This window comes from Vidua chalybeata, chromosome 8, assembly GCF_026979565.1.
Source record: "Vidua chalybeata isolate OUT-0048 chromosome 8, bVidCha1 merged haplotype, whole genome shotgun sequence".
Lineage (NCBI taxonomy): Eukaryota > Metazoa > Chordata > Aves > Passeriformes > Viduidae > Vidua > Vidua chalybeata.
The window spans coordinates 29,011,351-29,028,326 of NC_071537.1; the positions used below are offsets into that span (position 1 = coordinate 29,011,351).

The 16,976-nt window shown below is 40.5% G+C and overlaps 1 protein-coding gene across 1 annotated transcript in view; it reads right to left on the minus strand.

Annotated features, from left to right (window-relative positions):
* Window positions 1-16,976, minus strand: part of ANK3 (ankyrin 3) — a 306,368-nt gene that overhangs the window by 21,912 nt on the left and 267,480 nt on the right. Inside the window, exons 39-43 of the mRNA XM_053948490.1 lie at window positions 15,766-15,847; window positions 4,790-12,475; window positions 4,078-4,152; window positions 3,093-3,224; window positions 1,953-2,096 (exon numbers count right to left, since the gene is read on the minus strand). Of these exons, the coding sequence (XP_053804465.1) occupies window positions 1,953-2,096; window positions 3,093-3,224; window positions 4,078-4,152; window positions 4,790-12,475; window positions 15,766-15,847 (8,119 nt within the window). The remainder of the gene's footprint in view (window positions 1-1,952; window positions 2,097-3,092; window positions 3,225-4,077; window positions 4,153-4,789; window positions 12,476-15,765; window positions 15,848-16,976) is intronic.

Consider the following 16,976-nt stretch of genomic DNA (forward strand, 5'->3'; position numbering starts at 1 on the left):
GACATTGGTACAATCAGATACACTGATCAAATAAAGAGAAAAGAAAAATTGATGAAAACATAAAAAAAAAACATACATAAGGATTAAACTGAGTATACACATAAAAAAATGGCAACAAAACCTTAAGTTCGCATTCTGGCAAATGAGGTTGGGCAACCTAGGAAAGGAAAAAACACATGCTATGGGGTTAACTGGACAGTGTGCTGCCTGCAAGGGGAGGTACATCAACAGGGCTTGGGGCTTTGTTTCCTGAACCAGCCGAGAGAAAGGCAAAGGAGGTCTGGTCTTGGTGAGGAAAGGAAGCTTGAGGAAGGTTCAGAGAAGAGGAGAGACACAAAGCAACTGCAGAGAAGCGCTTTTTTCATAAAAACATTGATGCTACTATTAAAAGGCTCAAGCAACATTTCAAGAGCAACTTTCTTAAAATGTCAACAGAAAACTATTTCTGTAGTGCAATGATTCAATGACCAGCAATGCTGCTCAATAATGGAGGTACAATGAGCTCATATGCTCTGAAGAAAAAAAAAAAAAGCTTATTAAAATACAGAGAAAGCCAAAACATAATTGAACCAATTACAAAAACCAAAACAAATGCTACTTACCAAAAAAAAAAAAAAAATCTTATTTAAGGAGCTATTTATAACACAAGCAAATAAAATCAAAGTAAAAATCCAGTGCCTGTTATCTAACATTTGAAACAAAAGTCAACATTTAGCATCTTCAATATACTGATAAATAATAAGCACTTTCGTGGAAATTTTGTTTTACAGGAGAATTTCGTTTTTGCTTTTAATCTGACACAAATTTAACCTGCACAGTTCTGATTTCAGTTGATACAGCTTCCAAGAGGAAATTATTACACAACTTTGCCCATTAGTAGACTGAAAAAGATATTCACTCATGCACTAAAAAACAATTTTCTTATTTTTCTACTGCCATTGGAGAAATGGTCCAAGTGAAAACCATAAAGCAATCGATGTTCACAAGTCTCAAAAGAGGCTTGGTAGTAAATTGCACATTAATTTGTTCCATGCGAATACTATGCATGTTTTTCCCCTTGTTCTTCCTTTTTTTTCCTTTAAGAATTTTTACTACTCCATATCTAGACAAGAAGTCAAAGAATATACATATTTCCAGGTAAATTGTCAAGCATTAAATACCAAGTACATAAAAAATAGACATGGGCAAGCCTCAAAGGACAACTGTTGCAGGAGAAAAGCTTGGTCTTGTCAAGTGACACTGAGGCTGGTGGGAGCCAGTGTTTACCCAGGCACACATTTGTGTGACTCTGCACTTATTATTTATTAATGTGCAAGCTGTATATCCCCATAAATGACTTGGATGCAGGACTTGAAGATGTACTAAGGAAGTTTTGCTGATGATAGGAAATTGGGAGCAGCTGTGGACACCTCCAAGGCAGGGAGGGCTGGGCAATCACCAGCCATACAAGTTTAACAAAGACAAGTGCTGGGTTCTGCACCTGGCATGGGGCAACCCTGGCTGTGTGTACAGGCTGGGGCTTGAGAGACTGGGAGCCCCAGTCGATGGGAAGCTGAACACGAGTCAGCAGGAAGCTATGTCAGGGGAGGTTTAGGCTGGATATTGGGAAGAAGTTTTTCACCCAGAGGGTGGTCAGGCACTGGAACAGAGAAGTGGTCACAGCACCAAGCCTGCCAGAGTTCAAGATGTGTTTGGACAATGCTCTCAGGCACATTCCTGGGGCTGTCCTGTGCAGGGCCAGGAGCTGGACTCGATGATCTTCATAGGTCCCTTCCAGCTGAGGATATTCTATGATTCTATTACATCATGCTTTAGGAGAAGAAAACCCCTTTACACATTTTAAATTATTGCTCCTGTAGAACTTACAATCTTTCTTTAAAGTCTAGTTTATACAACATTATTGTATTATTGGACATGTCACTGAATTAAATATGACTACAGAATTCAATTACCATCAATGGGATCATGAAATACGTTATTTTCATCTGCAAAACTTCTGGTGCCTGAAATATTTCCATAATCAAATATTGGTCCTTCCAACAGGGTCACGATATCTATTCGATTAATTTTTGTCAATACAGAAGTTAAGGCATCAGCTGAAAAGAAAAAACAAAAACCAACCACATCAGAAAAAGGTTCAGCATTGCAGAACTGTGTGATCATTTTTCTCAATTACATTCACATCGTATTACTTACAAATTGCTGGCATGTCCCAATGCCTTTGGTTCTAGCAAACCCCAGCATTTGTCTGAGCTGCCTACTTATTCAAGATACACATCTATTAAGAGTCTACACTTTCTCCAAGTATAATTCTATTACAACACAAAAGGCACAAAAAATAAGGTCAGATAGTTCTTAAAGAACATATTTACTTACTACTGATACAAAATATCCTTTTACTGGAGTGTAAAGGGAGTGTAAAAATCCTTTTACCATTCTGTTTTGAGGCAGAATAGGCAGTCATGTAGGTAATAATGCATATAAGGGTATTCCTGCAGTACATAATGAAATCTCATTTACAATAATCCTGTTGTGAGAACACAGTAATACTGGAAATCACTTATACAGTGGAAGAGATCAAAGGAGACTCAAATGGTGTGTAGGAGTTTGTGGATCAGAGGAGGGTAACAAACACCATTAACACCACACAAAAATCAACCCCTCTCTTTTAGTTTGAGCAATTCGAGTGAAATGTACAGATAAACCCAGAATCACCAGCACAGATTCAGTGTCCCCATCACTCCTCATAGGAAGAAGTTTAGTCTTTTGCTATGACCTGCAATACTGTAAGACTACCTAAATTTCCAGGCAGTCATTTCCATGTTCCACATTCCTTGCTATTGGAAAGTTTTGCCTCTTATTTTCTTTAGTTCATTACCTGTCCCATCAATTAAGGATGTGGAGAACAGATCATTTCCTTCTGCATATATAGTGAATAAAAATGACATATTTCTGACTCCTGGTAAAAATGTAACTGAAACTTCTTTTTTCATTGATGGTTTGTGAAGGACATTCATAATTTTTTCTTCAACTTGGCAACAGATGAAATGGGCTATAACTTCTAAACAATAAAAGTAACTACTTGAACTTACTTGTAGCATTTTTCCCATCTCTGGTAACCCATTTTTTTAATAACATGAAGCTTTGAGCAATAAGAGAATTTGGGTTTTCTACTCGGATTTGATTTATTTCATCCACAGAAAAATTCAGTTCTCTTGCCAGTTCTATAAAGACAAAAAAAGCAAGCGAGAAAAGAAAACAAACCCAAAACCACCAAAGAAAACACAAATCCCTCAATTGTCTTGTCAAGCTTAAAAATACTAACTTCCATAGGTCACAGAGACATCAACAAAACCGCCTGACACAAACTTTACAGATAACAATGAACATGGCCACATTATATCCCCACACTTTAATTTCCTAAGGCATCATTTTGAATTTCAATCATCTCTAGGAGCGATTATCACACTTCTACTCAGTAAGCCACTTAAACGTGATGAAAAAGCCCTCCCTGGAGGTTGCCTCACCACTGCTAATTTATAAACTCTGTTAATTTCCCCTGATTGTTACTCCCCTGGGAGCACCCTGTGCAGCTCAGCACTGGTGCTGTCGTCACCTGAGCCCTGGCAGAGCTGGCTGCTGCAGCTGTGAGCCCAGGAAGGGCAGCTCTGCTCACCAACATAGGGGGCTACAGGTGGGCAGAGCCTCCAGCAGCGACTTGCCTGGTTGCTGGGCTCCCTGCAACCAGGGCTTGGGGAAAACTGCCACCCAGAGACAGGAAATACCTCAAAGGCAGCCCTGAGCCCAGGCTGGTAGAGCCTCTCAGCTCCCTGGGAAAATATCCTGCCAGGAAAACCATTTAGCTATTTTCTCTGAGTTTCTTTTTGATTTATTGAAAGCTCAAGGAATAATTTCCTATTAGGCATCTTTGCCCAGCAATACATTGCGCGTTTTGGGTAGCAGGTCTGGCTGTGAATTTGAGAGAGCCCGATGCAGTCTTGCTGCATCTTTTGGTAAAAGAATACCTAAAAATACAATAGCAAAGCCTGATTTCAATATTAAAGCAGAAAAACTTACCTGTCCAGCTAAGTCCTAGGTGATCAGCTACAATTGCCATCCTTATATCTGTCCGTTCACATGGACTCTGTGGACCTGTGATTTACAATTTCTCAATTAAAAAGGTTTTGCACAGAAAACCACAATACCGGATAATAGTTTATTATAAATAATAGCTTTAATTGACTAAGTTGACAGTGCTTATATTGTTTACTAGAATGGTTGTGTGACCTAATAACCTACAAAACAAAATTTTTTCACAGCTTTTAGATTTTCACCTGTGTAAAGCCAAAATGTAAAACTACATGATGTCGTGTAATGAAACCAAACATGCTGACAATCTAGCTGTTAGACTGTAGACAAGTTGTTCAATTACTGGTGAAAACCACCAAGGCCAGATTATTGTCTATTTTCTCTACTTTGACAGAACAAATATACTGTCACAAAAGACATCTTTCAATTTCTGAGTTACACCAATTTCTGAGTACATGAATGTCTTTGGCATGCTTCACTAGCTTTCTACAGTACAGAATTTGTTCGAAGGAAGAAAAAAGAGAATAAGACAGCACATACAGATGACAATGACAGAATGAAAACTACAGTTAAGTCACTCCACAGGCAATCACAACAGTTCATGCACTAGGATCAACAAGTTGAAAGTTTTACAAACTAGGCTTGATCTCCACGAGGTGAGCCATGAGAGCTCCAGAAACCTGACTGCCTTCATTCTCACCAGTCCTCTTACTCCTCCTCCTCTCACTGTCGGCCTTTTCAATCTTTGATTTTATAGATGCTGCCTCTGTTCTCATGTCTCTAGCAGACTTCGGTGTAATGGAAGGCAGGTAAACTTGAGTAGCTTCTGATAAAGATGTGTTCCTTGATGTACTGTCTTCTTCATCATCAGAGACCTCTGACTGCATCTTTTTCTCTTCATCAGAAAGACGATCCACAAGCTTTAATGTCTCACCACTAATTCCCTTAAAATATTCAATAGAATGTTTACATACCTCCCTAAGCTGATTTTTCTTTACTTTAACTGTTGTCATGGTGACGGAGGTAGATCTTACCTTTACTGGTAATTTAGAAGGAAGTTGTTTTGGTTTTTCTTTCTCTACCTGCTCTTGTTTTGGCAGGGCTGGAGTTCTTCTAGCTAGATTATTCCTATGTGTGTTTTTTACAGGAATCCTAGACCTTGCTTCTAGACAGGGAGAAGAATTATTTTGTTTTGCTCTGTCAGGCTTACTAGCCTCTTTCACTTTACTCCCTGTATTGCTTTGGAGATTATTTTGGGAAAAGACTTGTTTTACTGAGCTGGCCTTTACAGGAAGCTTTGATTTTCCTCTAGCTCCTACCAATTCTGTTGACTTCTGCTGCTCTCCGTGGGGTTTTTGCTTATCTCTTACTCTGTGTCCTTGTGTTGTCCCTGTACCTTTTCCTGAAGTGCTTTTCGCTTGATTAGCTTTCTGGAGGGAACATTTCGGTTCCAAATGTTCTTTTAGCACTACATTACAGGTAATATCATCTGTAGGGACAGCAGATGAATCCAAATTGTTGTTGTTATTAAAATTATCTTTTGGAAAATCAGTGTTTTCTGTTTGCCTACAGCTCGTCTGGCTAGAAGCTGAACTCGCAATCACTGCTACAGTTTCATTTTCTAATCCCTCACCACTTGGCATCACAGCTTCTATCTTATCTGTCACTTCGCCAGGGCCATCTTTCTTCAGAGTCATGGTGGAAGCAGAAATTCCCATTTTAATTGGTGTGCGCAATTTGGGATCAACTTTGGAAGCGTTTACTGCTGCCGATGATTTCTCCAGTGAGTTACTACCAAGTGTTTGCTCCATGCAATCTCCACTGGCCTGGATGCCGGGCTTATTTTCAACTGCTGTTGTTTCTACTGGTCTCTCTAGGTTTGTTTCTACAGTGCTGTCCCCTGCCTGTGGCTGTGTGATGGCAGTGACTGTACTTTTATCCCCTTCCCCCTTGTCCCCTGACTTCCCTTCAGAAGTATGCTCACCAATCTGAAAAAATTGGAGTCTTTCTTCAACAAAATCCCTCTTGCTCATGTCAATTGCACCACTGCGAGTCATCTCAAACATCTTCCCCTCATGAAATGGGAAGGGGTTGGGCTCGCTAGTTGGCGTACTCTCATCTGTTGGAGTTCTGGCTGGTGTTGTGTCAGGTGTTGTTGCTTGAGATCTGTCTTCCACTGCCAGACCAAATGGCTTAGCCTCATCATCCCTTGATTTAGTCTCAAACACTTCATCGTCACCTCGGTTATTCGACCACGGGTCAAAATCTAGACTCTTGGTGGCCACAGTTTTGAAAGGTGTTGCGAATTCTTCGTCTACTTTGTAACTGAAATACGAGTCGGGAAATACAGTCCTGTCAGGGTGTCTGCCTTCCAAAGAGAAAAACTGTGCCCCTGACTTCTTATCGCTCTTATCTCCAGCTTTGTCAGAAGATGGACCTTTTGAAGGTGTCTTGTCTTCTTCAGGGCCTACCTTGCCTTCCTCCTCAATGACTTCAAGCTTACTCTGGCTAAAGCAGCGATCAGTCTGCTTTAGAATGCCTTCTGTAGTCCATACGTCCTTTTTGGTTTCAACTGCCGGACCTGCAAGTTTAGAATCACTCTCAGTTAAACCATCATCTTCATCTTGCAAATCATAACCGTCAAGAGAGTCAATCTCTGTCGCATCGGTATCATGGGAGAATTCTGCAGTGGTTGCTATGGAACACTCTGTGACAGACTGGTCATTGTTACTCCCATTTTGCACTACATCATTCTGGGGTGAATCAAGCCCAGTGTCAAACTCATTGGGTTTCCCAGAAGTGGGATGTCCTAACTCTTTCTGTTTCTCAATCTTTTCAGGGGCTTTGGGTTTTGAGGTTTCTTTCTGGTCATCTTCCAGCTCTTTCAGTTTGAACGTATACTTTTTAAGCGGAACAGGTTGATAGAGGGATTCATCATCACTGGAGTCACTGACATCCGCTCCCGGTGGTACAGGAGAAGGTGGCTGTACTCTGATGACAGGTTCAGCCAGTTGGCACTTGTCATGTTCATCTTGCAAATTCACTTCAGTCATCTCCATTTCACTCTCAGTGGAATAATGAGTCTTCTTTTCTGATTCGCCTTGATCTGCATCCAGTGGTGGAGGAGGAGGGAATTCAATATAGGCAACTCTGTTACCTTTGGGTCTTTTGTTAGAGTCCTTATTTATAAGATTAGGTAATGTTTTGTCAATCTGTGGTTCCTCAACCTCTGCCTGTTTCACAGATGTTGACTTAGCCTCTGCTTCCTCCTCTGACTCCTCAGACACCTCAGGTATAGGGCTGGGCTTGCCTGGGATATAAGCTATTAGTGAGTCAGGTGTTTTAGATGTAAACTCATAACTCACTTCCTCTGAACTCGGTGTTTCTGGTGTTAAAGGGCTTTTACCAGAGCTGTCTATAAAGGACACTTGTTCTAGCGTGTCATCTTCTGGACTACCTTGTGGAGAAGGAGGTTGTTTTTGCTGCCTAGCTGTGTAAAATGTCCCCCTTGTCTCTTGTACTGTCTTACTTTCCTGACTGACAATTTTTTTAATACTTCCTTGTTGCACCTCTTTCTCATATTGCTTTCCTACTTGAACAAAACTGACATAAACAGGTAAGGTCTTAATTTCTTTTACTCCCTCAGTGCTTACTAGTGGTGCAACTTTATTCAAGTAATCACTAGCACTGGGGTCAACTATGTCACTTGAAGGAAATTCCTTTCCTGGGCTACATTCTAAAGAATCTGGTGATTTGCTAGGGGATAGCTCTGTTTCCTCAGCAGGAGGACTTAGACCTATTGAGCTCTGCTGCTTGGTAACTTTTCTGACTTCTGAATGCTTTATTTTTTCATCTTCCACATAATCAATCTGTCTTTCAACTTTCTCCTGAATCACAGCTGATTGGGATACTTTAGCTGAAAGTTCATAGACACCATCAAGCATGGCTCTCTTCTCCTCAACAATTCTGACTGGAATATGGGACACAGCAATTTCTTCTTTCCTTTTGGATATTTTATCAGCCACTTCACCATTACGTTCCCCATCCCTGACAACAAATTCTCTGTATAAAACCCTTTTTGAGGGGGATTTTACAGTCAGTTCCTTCACTTCTTCTGAATGGATTCCATTTGAGGCCACTTTGTGCTCTGTCACAGTGATAAATTCACTTTTTTGGTCAGTTTTAGATTCAACATGATCAACATGGTTTTCTTTTACTGTATCTGGAACCAGCACATGTGAAAGCTTTTCCTTCTGTGTTTTATGGTTAGAAGTTCCAGGACTTTCCCATGTCCTATAGATTTTTTTGTCCCAGTGTCCCTTCGTTGTTGAGTCTGAGCCATACACCAGGTCTTTTGCCCTTGGTTCTGAAAAGCATTCTGGCACTCCTTTCCTCATCTCAGTTCTTTGTGTGTCTGAAGCACGAGAGTCTTCCACAGCTTTCCCTTTACCTGGAACAAGGTCTTCCTGTATTTTCACCTCTTTCTGCAAAGCTGTACTCCCATCAATGACCTCTATTTGCTTTGCATGCTTCTCTCTTGAATAGGACTGATACACTGGTAACTTACTTTCTTGCAATTTTTTTACTGGAATTTTGGACTGACCATCCAGCCTTTTTTCTTCTTGAGTTACATCCTTACTTCTGGGAGTTATACCTTGTTCAAATTTAAGCCTAATGGAGCTGAGCTTTGATTGCTTCAGCTGAAACCCAGTCTCAGGCACTCCAGTCTGCTGAGCACTTCCTTTGTGTTCCATAGTTCGTTTAGAGTCCTCTGCAGGTTGCACATATATCCTTTTTTCAGGACTGCTGGGCAAACTGGATGCTTTTCTTTCATCCACCTTGGGAAAGCACTTCCCATCATGTGCATACTGCTTCACCTTACTCCATTCATCCCCAGATGATGGCAATTCAGAGAGCAGAACTTTCTCAGGGCTGCTGCTGGCAGAGCTCTGGCTAGAATGTATTTCCTTGCCATTTTTTTTATGCTGCTTTTTCTCTGGAGACTGTAGCTCATCATTCAACTTCTCTGTTTTATCCCGAAAAAACTGGGATACTTCAGTCAGTTTTTCTTCTGCCTCTTTAACAGTCCTGTCCACCCTGTCTTCATATATCAACTTTTCTCTACCTCTGTCTAATCTGTCCTCAGTAAAGCGCATCCACATTGCATGTTTGTGACTACTAACATCTCCAGTGTAGTGTAACACTGTCACTTTATCATAATGATCCTCCTTAGACATTTTACCTACACCGTTTTCAGATACATCTTTATAGATTTTGGAGAGAATCTCTTTTCTGGGGGCAGTAGCTACTTTTTCTCTGCATCGTTTATCAGTCCCCTGTAACTCTGCACTAAGGGGTAGAGCATGGTCAGTAACTGACTCCTCAGTATCAGAATGAGACACATCTATCTTTTCTGAAAGAAGCATTTTCTCAGCAAACCTGTAAGACTCCCCTCTTAGTTCTGACAACTCATCATCATGGTATTCTATTGAGTGCTGACTCAAAAGCTTCAGTGTTTTGTAAGAGTCATCAGACATGAGTTGAGCAGAACTAGGGCGACTGTCTTCTTCCTGGGACACGGGAGTGTTAACTCTAGAGGATTCCAGATAAGAAGGAAGTGACTCTTCGGCCGTAAGCTCCTCTTCTTCTTGCTGACCTTGTTCATCTGAACAAGGAAAAGCATCATGTTTTTCCAACTCTTTTAAGTTAATATCTCCCCGAGGTAAGTCTTTCTGATATACATACATTTCTTTTTCTGGATGCTTTTTTGTTTCTCTAATAATGACTTCAGTAGGTTCAGCCTGATTACCTTGTTCAATATGGACCTCTATTATTCGCTCCAGTTTGGGTTTCATTTTGCTGTCCTTCTCTGCATGTTGTGGTGAAGTTTCAGCAGACTTGCTTACATCGGACGTTACTGATGATTTATGTTCAAACAGACCTGCCAGTTCTTTGGAAGGGTCACGTCCAGACTGAAAGGCTTTCATTATGTCATGAACAGACATTGTTTCCTCAATTCTTTCAGAGGTACTTTCTGTGCATGGAGGTTTATGATAAACCATCCTCGTTGTTGTAGTGATATGAGTTTCTTCTTTTACTCGGACACCTTTACTAAGGACGCACTTATGGTCGTCTTCCTCACTGCCAGTGGCTTTCATTTGAAAAGCTTTAACCTTCTCTTTAATGGACCCAGAAGGTTTTTGCTCCAGCTCCGTAAATGTAGGGGAAGGCTTTGAGGCTGGTAGCTCCTCTGCCTTCTGCTCTGGAATATCTTCCGAAGATGGTTCATAGCTGCGGATGACATGAACTACTTCAGTTCTTGTTTCTGTAATGACGGGAGGGATGGGCACATCGTGGAAAAGTGGTTTTGGTCCTGTGCTTTCAGCACTTTGTGGGGCAGAGGGTGTCTTTTCACTCCTCGTTTCAAAGCCACTGTCAGACAAGGGACTTTTATCTTGATCATGTTGGGAAAAGTCATCTGGAGACTCTAAAATAGTGTCTGTTCCAAAAAAGGAGTCTGCAATTTTACATAACTCCTTTTCCGACGTTGAAGGCCTCATGGAGGCTGGAGGCATTTTAAGTTTATGTTCCTGCAAAGCGATGGCTGGTTTTAAAATGCGCTTTTGTCTCTCTTCACCTTCTTTTTTCCCCTCTTCAAACTTGTACTTTATGTTTGTTAATGAACTGCTACCGATATCATTTGCTAAGTAATCAATAACTTTTGACAAGCTATAATCCTTTTCCGACATGGTTTTAGTTTTAATTTGGACCTTCTCTGGAACAGGTATAGGAGGGCTTGTCAAAGCTTGCTGTCTCGCTTCATCAATCTCCTCTGTACTGAACTCTACCCAGTCATCCTCAGACAGGTGTCCTTGATCACTTTTGGGTACTTTAGCCGACCCTTTACTTTCTAAACACACATCCTTTTTCAGAATCTCACTAACTTTTACTAAGTCCTCTTTTACTTTCTCAACAATTTTAAAGGGCTCTTCATCATCAATTCTACCCTCTCTTGGTATGTCAGGTTGGAACGGCTTGTCCTCTGCGACATCTGTCTGCAATATTGCCGTCATTCTTATCAGATCCTCTTTCATTTCGGCAACATCTTTCAGTATCTCCTGACTGGAGGATAAGGAAGATGGTGTGGACAATTTGAGAGCAGAGGGTGCTAAAAACAAGGATGATTTTATTGGAGATGAAGTTCGAGTAAAGGTAGGCTGCGTGCGTGCCTCTGTAGTCAATGTTTTAATAGGTGACAGTAATGCAGCGGCTGATTTTGTAAGTGAAGACGACTCTGGGAGCTTCTTTAATGCTGGTTCAGACAAAACATTGACTACAGAATATACCGGCACTGTTATTGTTGATGAAGTTACTGATGAGGTAGTTGCAGATATTGACCCAAGGGCTGTGTACAAAGCACCTGCAGGAGGAGTTCTCATGGACTGGAAAGCTGATGGTGCTGAAGACACAAATGACCTGAGTGGAGAAAATGACATTGTTGTAGCTGTTGAAAACACTCTCTCAGCCGTGTCAGCAACTGCGTTAGCGGCACAAGTTGCAGAATGTGCAGCTGCAGAGATCTTGTCTTGAAAAACACCTGCAGCTTTGGATCCATTTATCAAGTTGGCAGAAGATGGGTATTTCAGAGGTGACACAGACCCATTGAGCAATGGTACATCTGTGTGCCCAGCTACATGTTTTGCTGGCGACGAGAGAGACGAGGCCATCATAACTTTAGTGGATGAAACAGCATCAACTGCTGACTTAGCAGGTGACACCACTGACTTTAGAGGGGACGATAAAAGTGAAGATGCTGATGTGATGACCGACTTAAGCGGCAAGCTCGAAGAGTACATGCTAATGTTGGATTTGGGGGATGCTGGAGGCGTCATGGTTATGGATGATCTCTCCAAGAGAGATCCTGCTGTAGTCACTGGAGATGTCCGAGAGGGGAATGTGGTAGTGGAGGCCAGCCCTTTGAGACTGGCAGCTTCTGTGACTGCAGGAGCTCTGACGAAAGAGCCTGAAGTAACCTGCATGTTGTAGGGAGGCTGCGAGACCACAGTTTTTATTGGCGAAGAGATTGTCCGAAACGATCTAATTGGAGATGCTACATCACTAACAGATTTAACTGAAGATGTGGTAGAAGCTCCTAAAGTGGATTTGATCGGAGAAGTAGAAGAAACAGACCATATTGATTTTAATGGGGAAGCTGTAGGAGTGTTAGAGGAAGAGCTTGATAAGGAAGTGAAGCCTGATTTGGTTTGCCCAGGCACTGTAATTGGAGCTGTTGTCCATGACTGATATGGCCGTGTTGAAAAGAATGGCTTGTATGAGTAAGTAGCAGGTAGGGATCTTGTTGCTCCTGCACTCCGTTCAACTGTTTCTTAAATTGTTAAATTAAAATCAAACATAAAAATCAACAAAAATGGTTGAAAAACAGAGAGACCAGAGAAGAAAATTGGTCAGTAAACGTTGTAATATTACAAAAAGCAAGTACAATTGTTTGCATGAATTGGGATGAAAGAGGCAAAAGAAGATTTAAAAAAGGAAAGAAAAAAATTAGGAACTAGCCATATGCTGATAACTGGTCCAAACCAAAAAGCAACATGAAATGAAAGACAGAAAGCACATAGCAACCAAATCTGCAAACAATGGAAAACAGAAAACACAAAAAAGGAATCCATAAGGTAAAAATAAAGCCACATCAAAATTTCTTCTCTTACTTCCTATTGACTTTCTGATGTGCGACTTCTGAAATACTCATATCAGCTTTATTTTGCCTGTTTAGGTATGTCTCTGCTTTGTGCAACTATTAGAATTATCTGTTTAATAATTTCTATTGTTGTTCTGTTCAGATTTGATCCTACACAAAAATATAAACTTGCGTAAAATGACATTATATAGCTAAAATATTTTTTAAAACCACTTCAGAACTATTTCATGCAGAAACCAAAATTCCTTTAAGTGACAGGCAATTGATGTGCAAACTGTGAAGCAACTGGAGAAAATTCAAATCTATATCTTCCATGCACAATTCGGATATGCTTCACACTCACAAAGCCAATAAGAGCAAGAGCTTTTCTGAGTCAATACTAAAAAAAAAAAGAAAAAAGAAAGAAAGGAACATATGCATTTGTTTCTCATGCAATATTCCTTTTGTCTGGTAAAAATTAAAGTAAAACTTTTCATGAAATGATTTTAAGAAGCATATGTCGTAAATGAAATATGGCAAGTATGATATATGATAGTCGTGAGCAGGCAAAGCAACTGAGTCAGTTTTTATTCATGCACAAATGTCAAGTCAGAACGAGCACACAGATTAATACATTTTGTATGGTGTATTAAGCACAAATACGTAAACCTTACAAAATAATTTCACAAGAGGTCATTAAAAGAAGAGTACACTTTTTCTACAAGATGTAGTGTCTTGGTACCTTTTGAGGAGATTTCTTGTATCAGCTCAAAGACAGACCTGTTCAACTTTACAGTTCTCAAAAGGTAACATTAGAAAAGCAGTCAAAGAAAAATAGATTATGAAATAAATTCCTAGCAAGGACAAACCTGTTAAATGTTATCAACCCCCCGGAACTCTCAGCTTATTAATAGGCATTTTGAACAGAATCATCATCAGTCACATTTTGCATCACAGGAGGCACTCATGTCAGAAAGTATTTCTGGGAATTCCATTACACAAACATATCCTCTGATACAGCAATAACATTCAGAGAGTTGACACTGAAAGCAACTTTGAGGAATTTTTTTTTCTTTGAAGTTGCAATTAGAAATGGAGCTAAAATATCCAAAGAACTTATTCAACATACCTTTCTCTGAAGTTACACTAATGATTTGTCAAACCTGCTTCATCTGTCTTATAGACAGACAGTAACTCACAGTGAAAGAAGCACAAAAAGGCTAACACTGAACTGTTACAGCACACACGCTCCTATAAAATAATGAATATTCAGTGCACCACAGGTCCATATCCTGCAAGGAGAAATGTGCTGGTCCTATAGAAGCCAATCAAAGCCCAGAAGTCAGTGTGGATGGCTAGTGATACTTCATAAGAACATTTATGTTGAAGAGAGCTTGAGTACTAGGCCTGACTGGCACAGGCTAAATCAAGAAATGCCTACTTTTCCTTATTACAATATTTTTAAGTGGAAATAAACTTCTTTTTTTCTACCCCCAAAAACTCCCCAAAATGTACTTCATTAAATCAACTATTATGAAGATATTATAAATACTATTATTTATTATGAAGATTTAATTAGCAGTAACTGCTAACAGTCACCAGTACTTCATAGAGTCTTGAGTTCAAGAAACAAACCCCAAAATGATTCTGAAAAGAACTAATAACCTGTTCAGCAGTTAGTGTTAGGACGTGTCTTTACTGAACCCCACATCACCACCACAAGCACGTCTGTCACAACTGACTAGTGAGACAAGCAAACCCACAGGCTGCCTTCCTAACTTCTTTTTTGCCTGTCAAATTAGAGATTCAGAGACATTTAAGATGCTGCTTCTGTGCTCCTTTTTGCAGCTGCAGAGCTAAAAAAAATCTGTCCGACAATTTCTTGTGAATGAGACTTAATGGACCTTTGGTGAATAAATAAGACTTTTTTTCGCCCTGCCCAGTGAGGGGGAATTCATTGTGAGCGATATACACAGTCATCAACCTTCTGTCCAGCAATTTCATTTTCCCTCTCTCTCAGTTCCCATCAAGCCTGTGACAATACCTTAACAGTCCATCAAGATGTCTCAGCAGATCTGATAGCTTCTTCAGATGCTATATGCTTGAAGTCTTCTTCCCGGCCTGAGAAGTGTAACATATTCTGGAGCACATCTGATCCAAAGAAGCCACAGATCTTATAGGATAATTAAGCAGCAGCCATCCAGAGGGAACTCCCAAGACCCGATGAAGTTTGTCTATGGATTTTATGGAATTATATCAAAGGGTCTGTTGCAGGGTAGCAACTGAGAGGTCAAAAGGGTGGAAAAAAAAAGGCAAGAAAAAGCCTGGAAATGGAGAACAATAGCAGCTGACCTCAGAGAGGAGAAGTGAGGAAGAAAAGCTAAGCCAAATACATTATTGTATTTAACTGGGGAGGAAAGGAATGCCACAGGTCTGGTCAAGGGGAACAACACATGTTTAGGAAGAAGCAATGTGTGGTGCCAGGGAATAAAAAGCATCTGCAGGGAACAGAGGAAAAAGGGAAGGGGAGGAGAAAGAAGAGGGAAAATATAAAATATGAGAGACTCTATTTTGGCTAAACATCTAAACATTTAAGCGCTTATCTGAGTGGCTTTCTGAATTTTTGTGTAACATTCCATTCTACAGCATCTTTCTAATGTTTCAAAGGGGAGAGGAAGAGATTCTTTTTGAAAGCAATATGCAGTCCTCCTACTCTGGAACTACATTGCATTTTTAAAAACTATTATATTTTTACGTAACTAACACATATAACTTGCCAGTCAGGATTCTTCAAGCTCTCACAACACAAGAGTTCACAGACCATCCAAGAGTTTCGTTTTAGACAGCTTTTTTGTTTTTCTTTTCTTTTCCTTTTTTTTTTTTTCCCAGAATGACACCAAATACAACGTTTATAGAAAAAATGTCTCTTCTTATGAACAATCACATCTACACAGTTTAGTACTTTGGTAAGAGCAACTCACTCATTCCAGGCTCAGTCAGATAGCTGTAGCGCTTACGTAAAGCAAGGGAGACGAAGTTCTGGCGCCGGTCAGCTTTCTCCGTCTGCAATAAAACAGAGCAGGACTTAGGGCCTTGGGAATCACTGCCCCGTGTGAACAGAGCAGTCCTCAAACCTCAGCAGGATGGGCTGCTTTTCGTGGCACACAACCCCACAAGGGAGAATGGAAGCTTCCATTCAGCTTCAGGGTGGCATGCTGAAGCCGAATTTGGGCGAGCAGGCAGGGAGGGGGCAGAGCCAGCCTCTGTTCCTGGGTGCCGTGTGATGAGTGCCAGGCACTGCCGAGCAGGGAGCGTGGCTGCACAGAAACCTGCTGTGAGTGACCACCCTTCTGGAGCAAGCAGGGAGGGACTGCAACCCTAAAGTGAGCCCTCAGGTTCATTCCTCTGCTTGTGAGGTAGAAGAGCTGAGATAGCAGAAGCAGCTCATTATCCTGCCTTAAAGTATCTCCATACTGTCTTATTGCATTATCACTTAATAAACTGCTTCACACTACTAGAAATGGCGTGATATTGCTCATTCTCTGTAAAATAAACCACCTTTGGCTAGAAACAGGAGGTCAACACAAAAGACTACAGGTACAGACAAAACATTCATAAGAGTGAGTGACCGACTGAGTATTGCCCCGCAGATTAATTTGTCCCGAAAGCACACACACCACAATGTACAACGGGCTTTAAAGTGAATACATTAAGGACAAAAAAAGGCATGGGAGGGGATTTTTTAATATGCACAAAATGCAAAGATGTGGATTAGAAAGCAGACTACTCTTGTTAACTAATAAATTGCCTCATAAGTTGTTGCGTTCAGTGCGATAGCTGTTAGTGTGGTCTCTTTAATATTAATAGTCCTTCAGAGATCAACCCACTTGAGTATGTGGCTAAAAATACAGTTTGTTTAGAAAGAGAGCTATTATTATAGCTATATAATAACTAATTGGAAACAAATTCTGTGGAGGTAAAGTGATAGTTTTGCTATTGTTATTTTTTAACATGTAAGGAATGTTTTGGGTTGCATTGTTTGTGGGTTTTTTTAGCTGCTCTAACCAGCAGGTGACAACTGCTATTTATTTGCCACCAGGAAGAGAAAAAAAAAAAATGCTGCTAGGTAAATTGGAAAGACCTATGTAGTTTCTTTTACAAGATGATCTCATCTCTAACTACCTCTAATGAG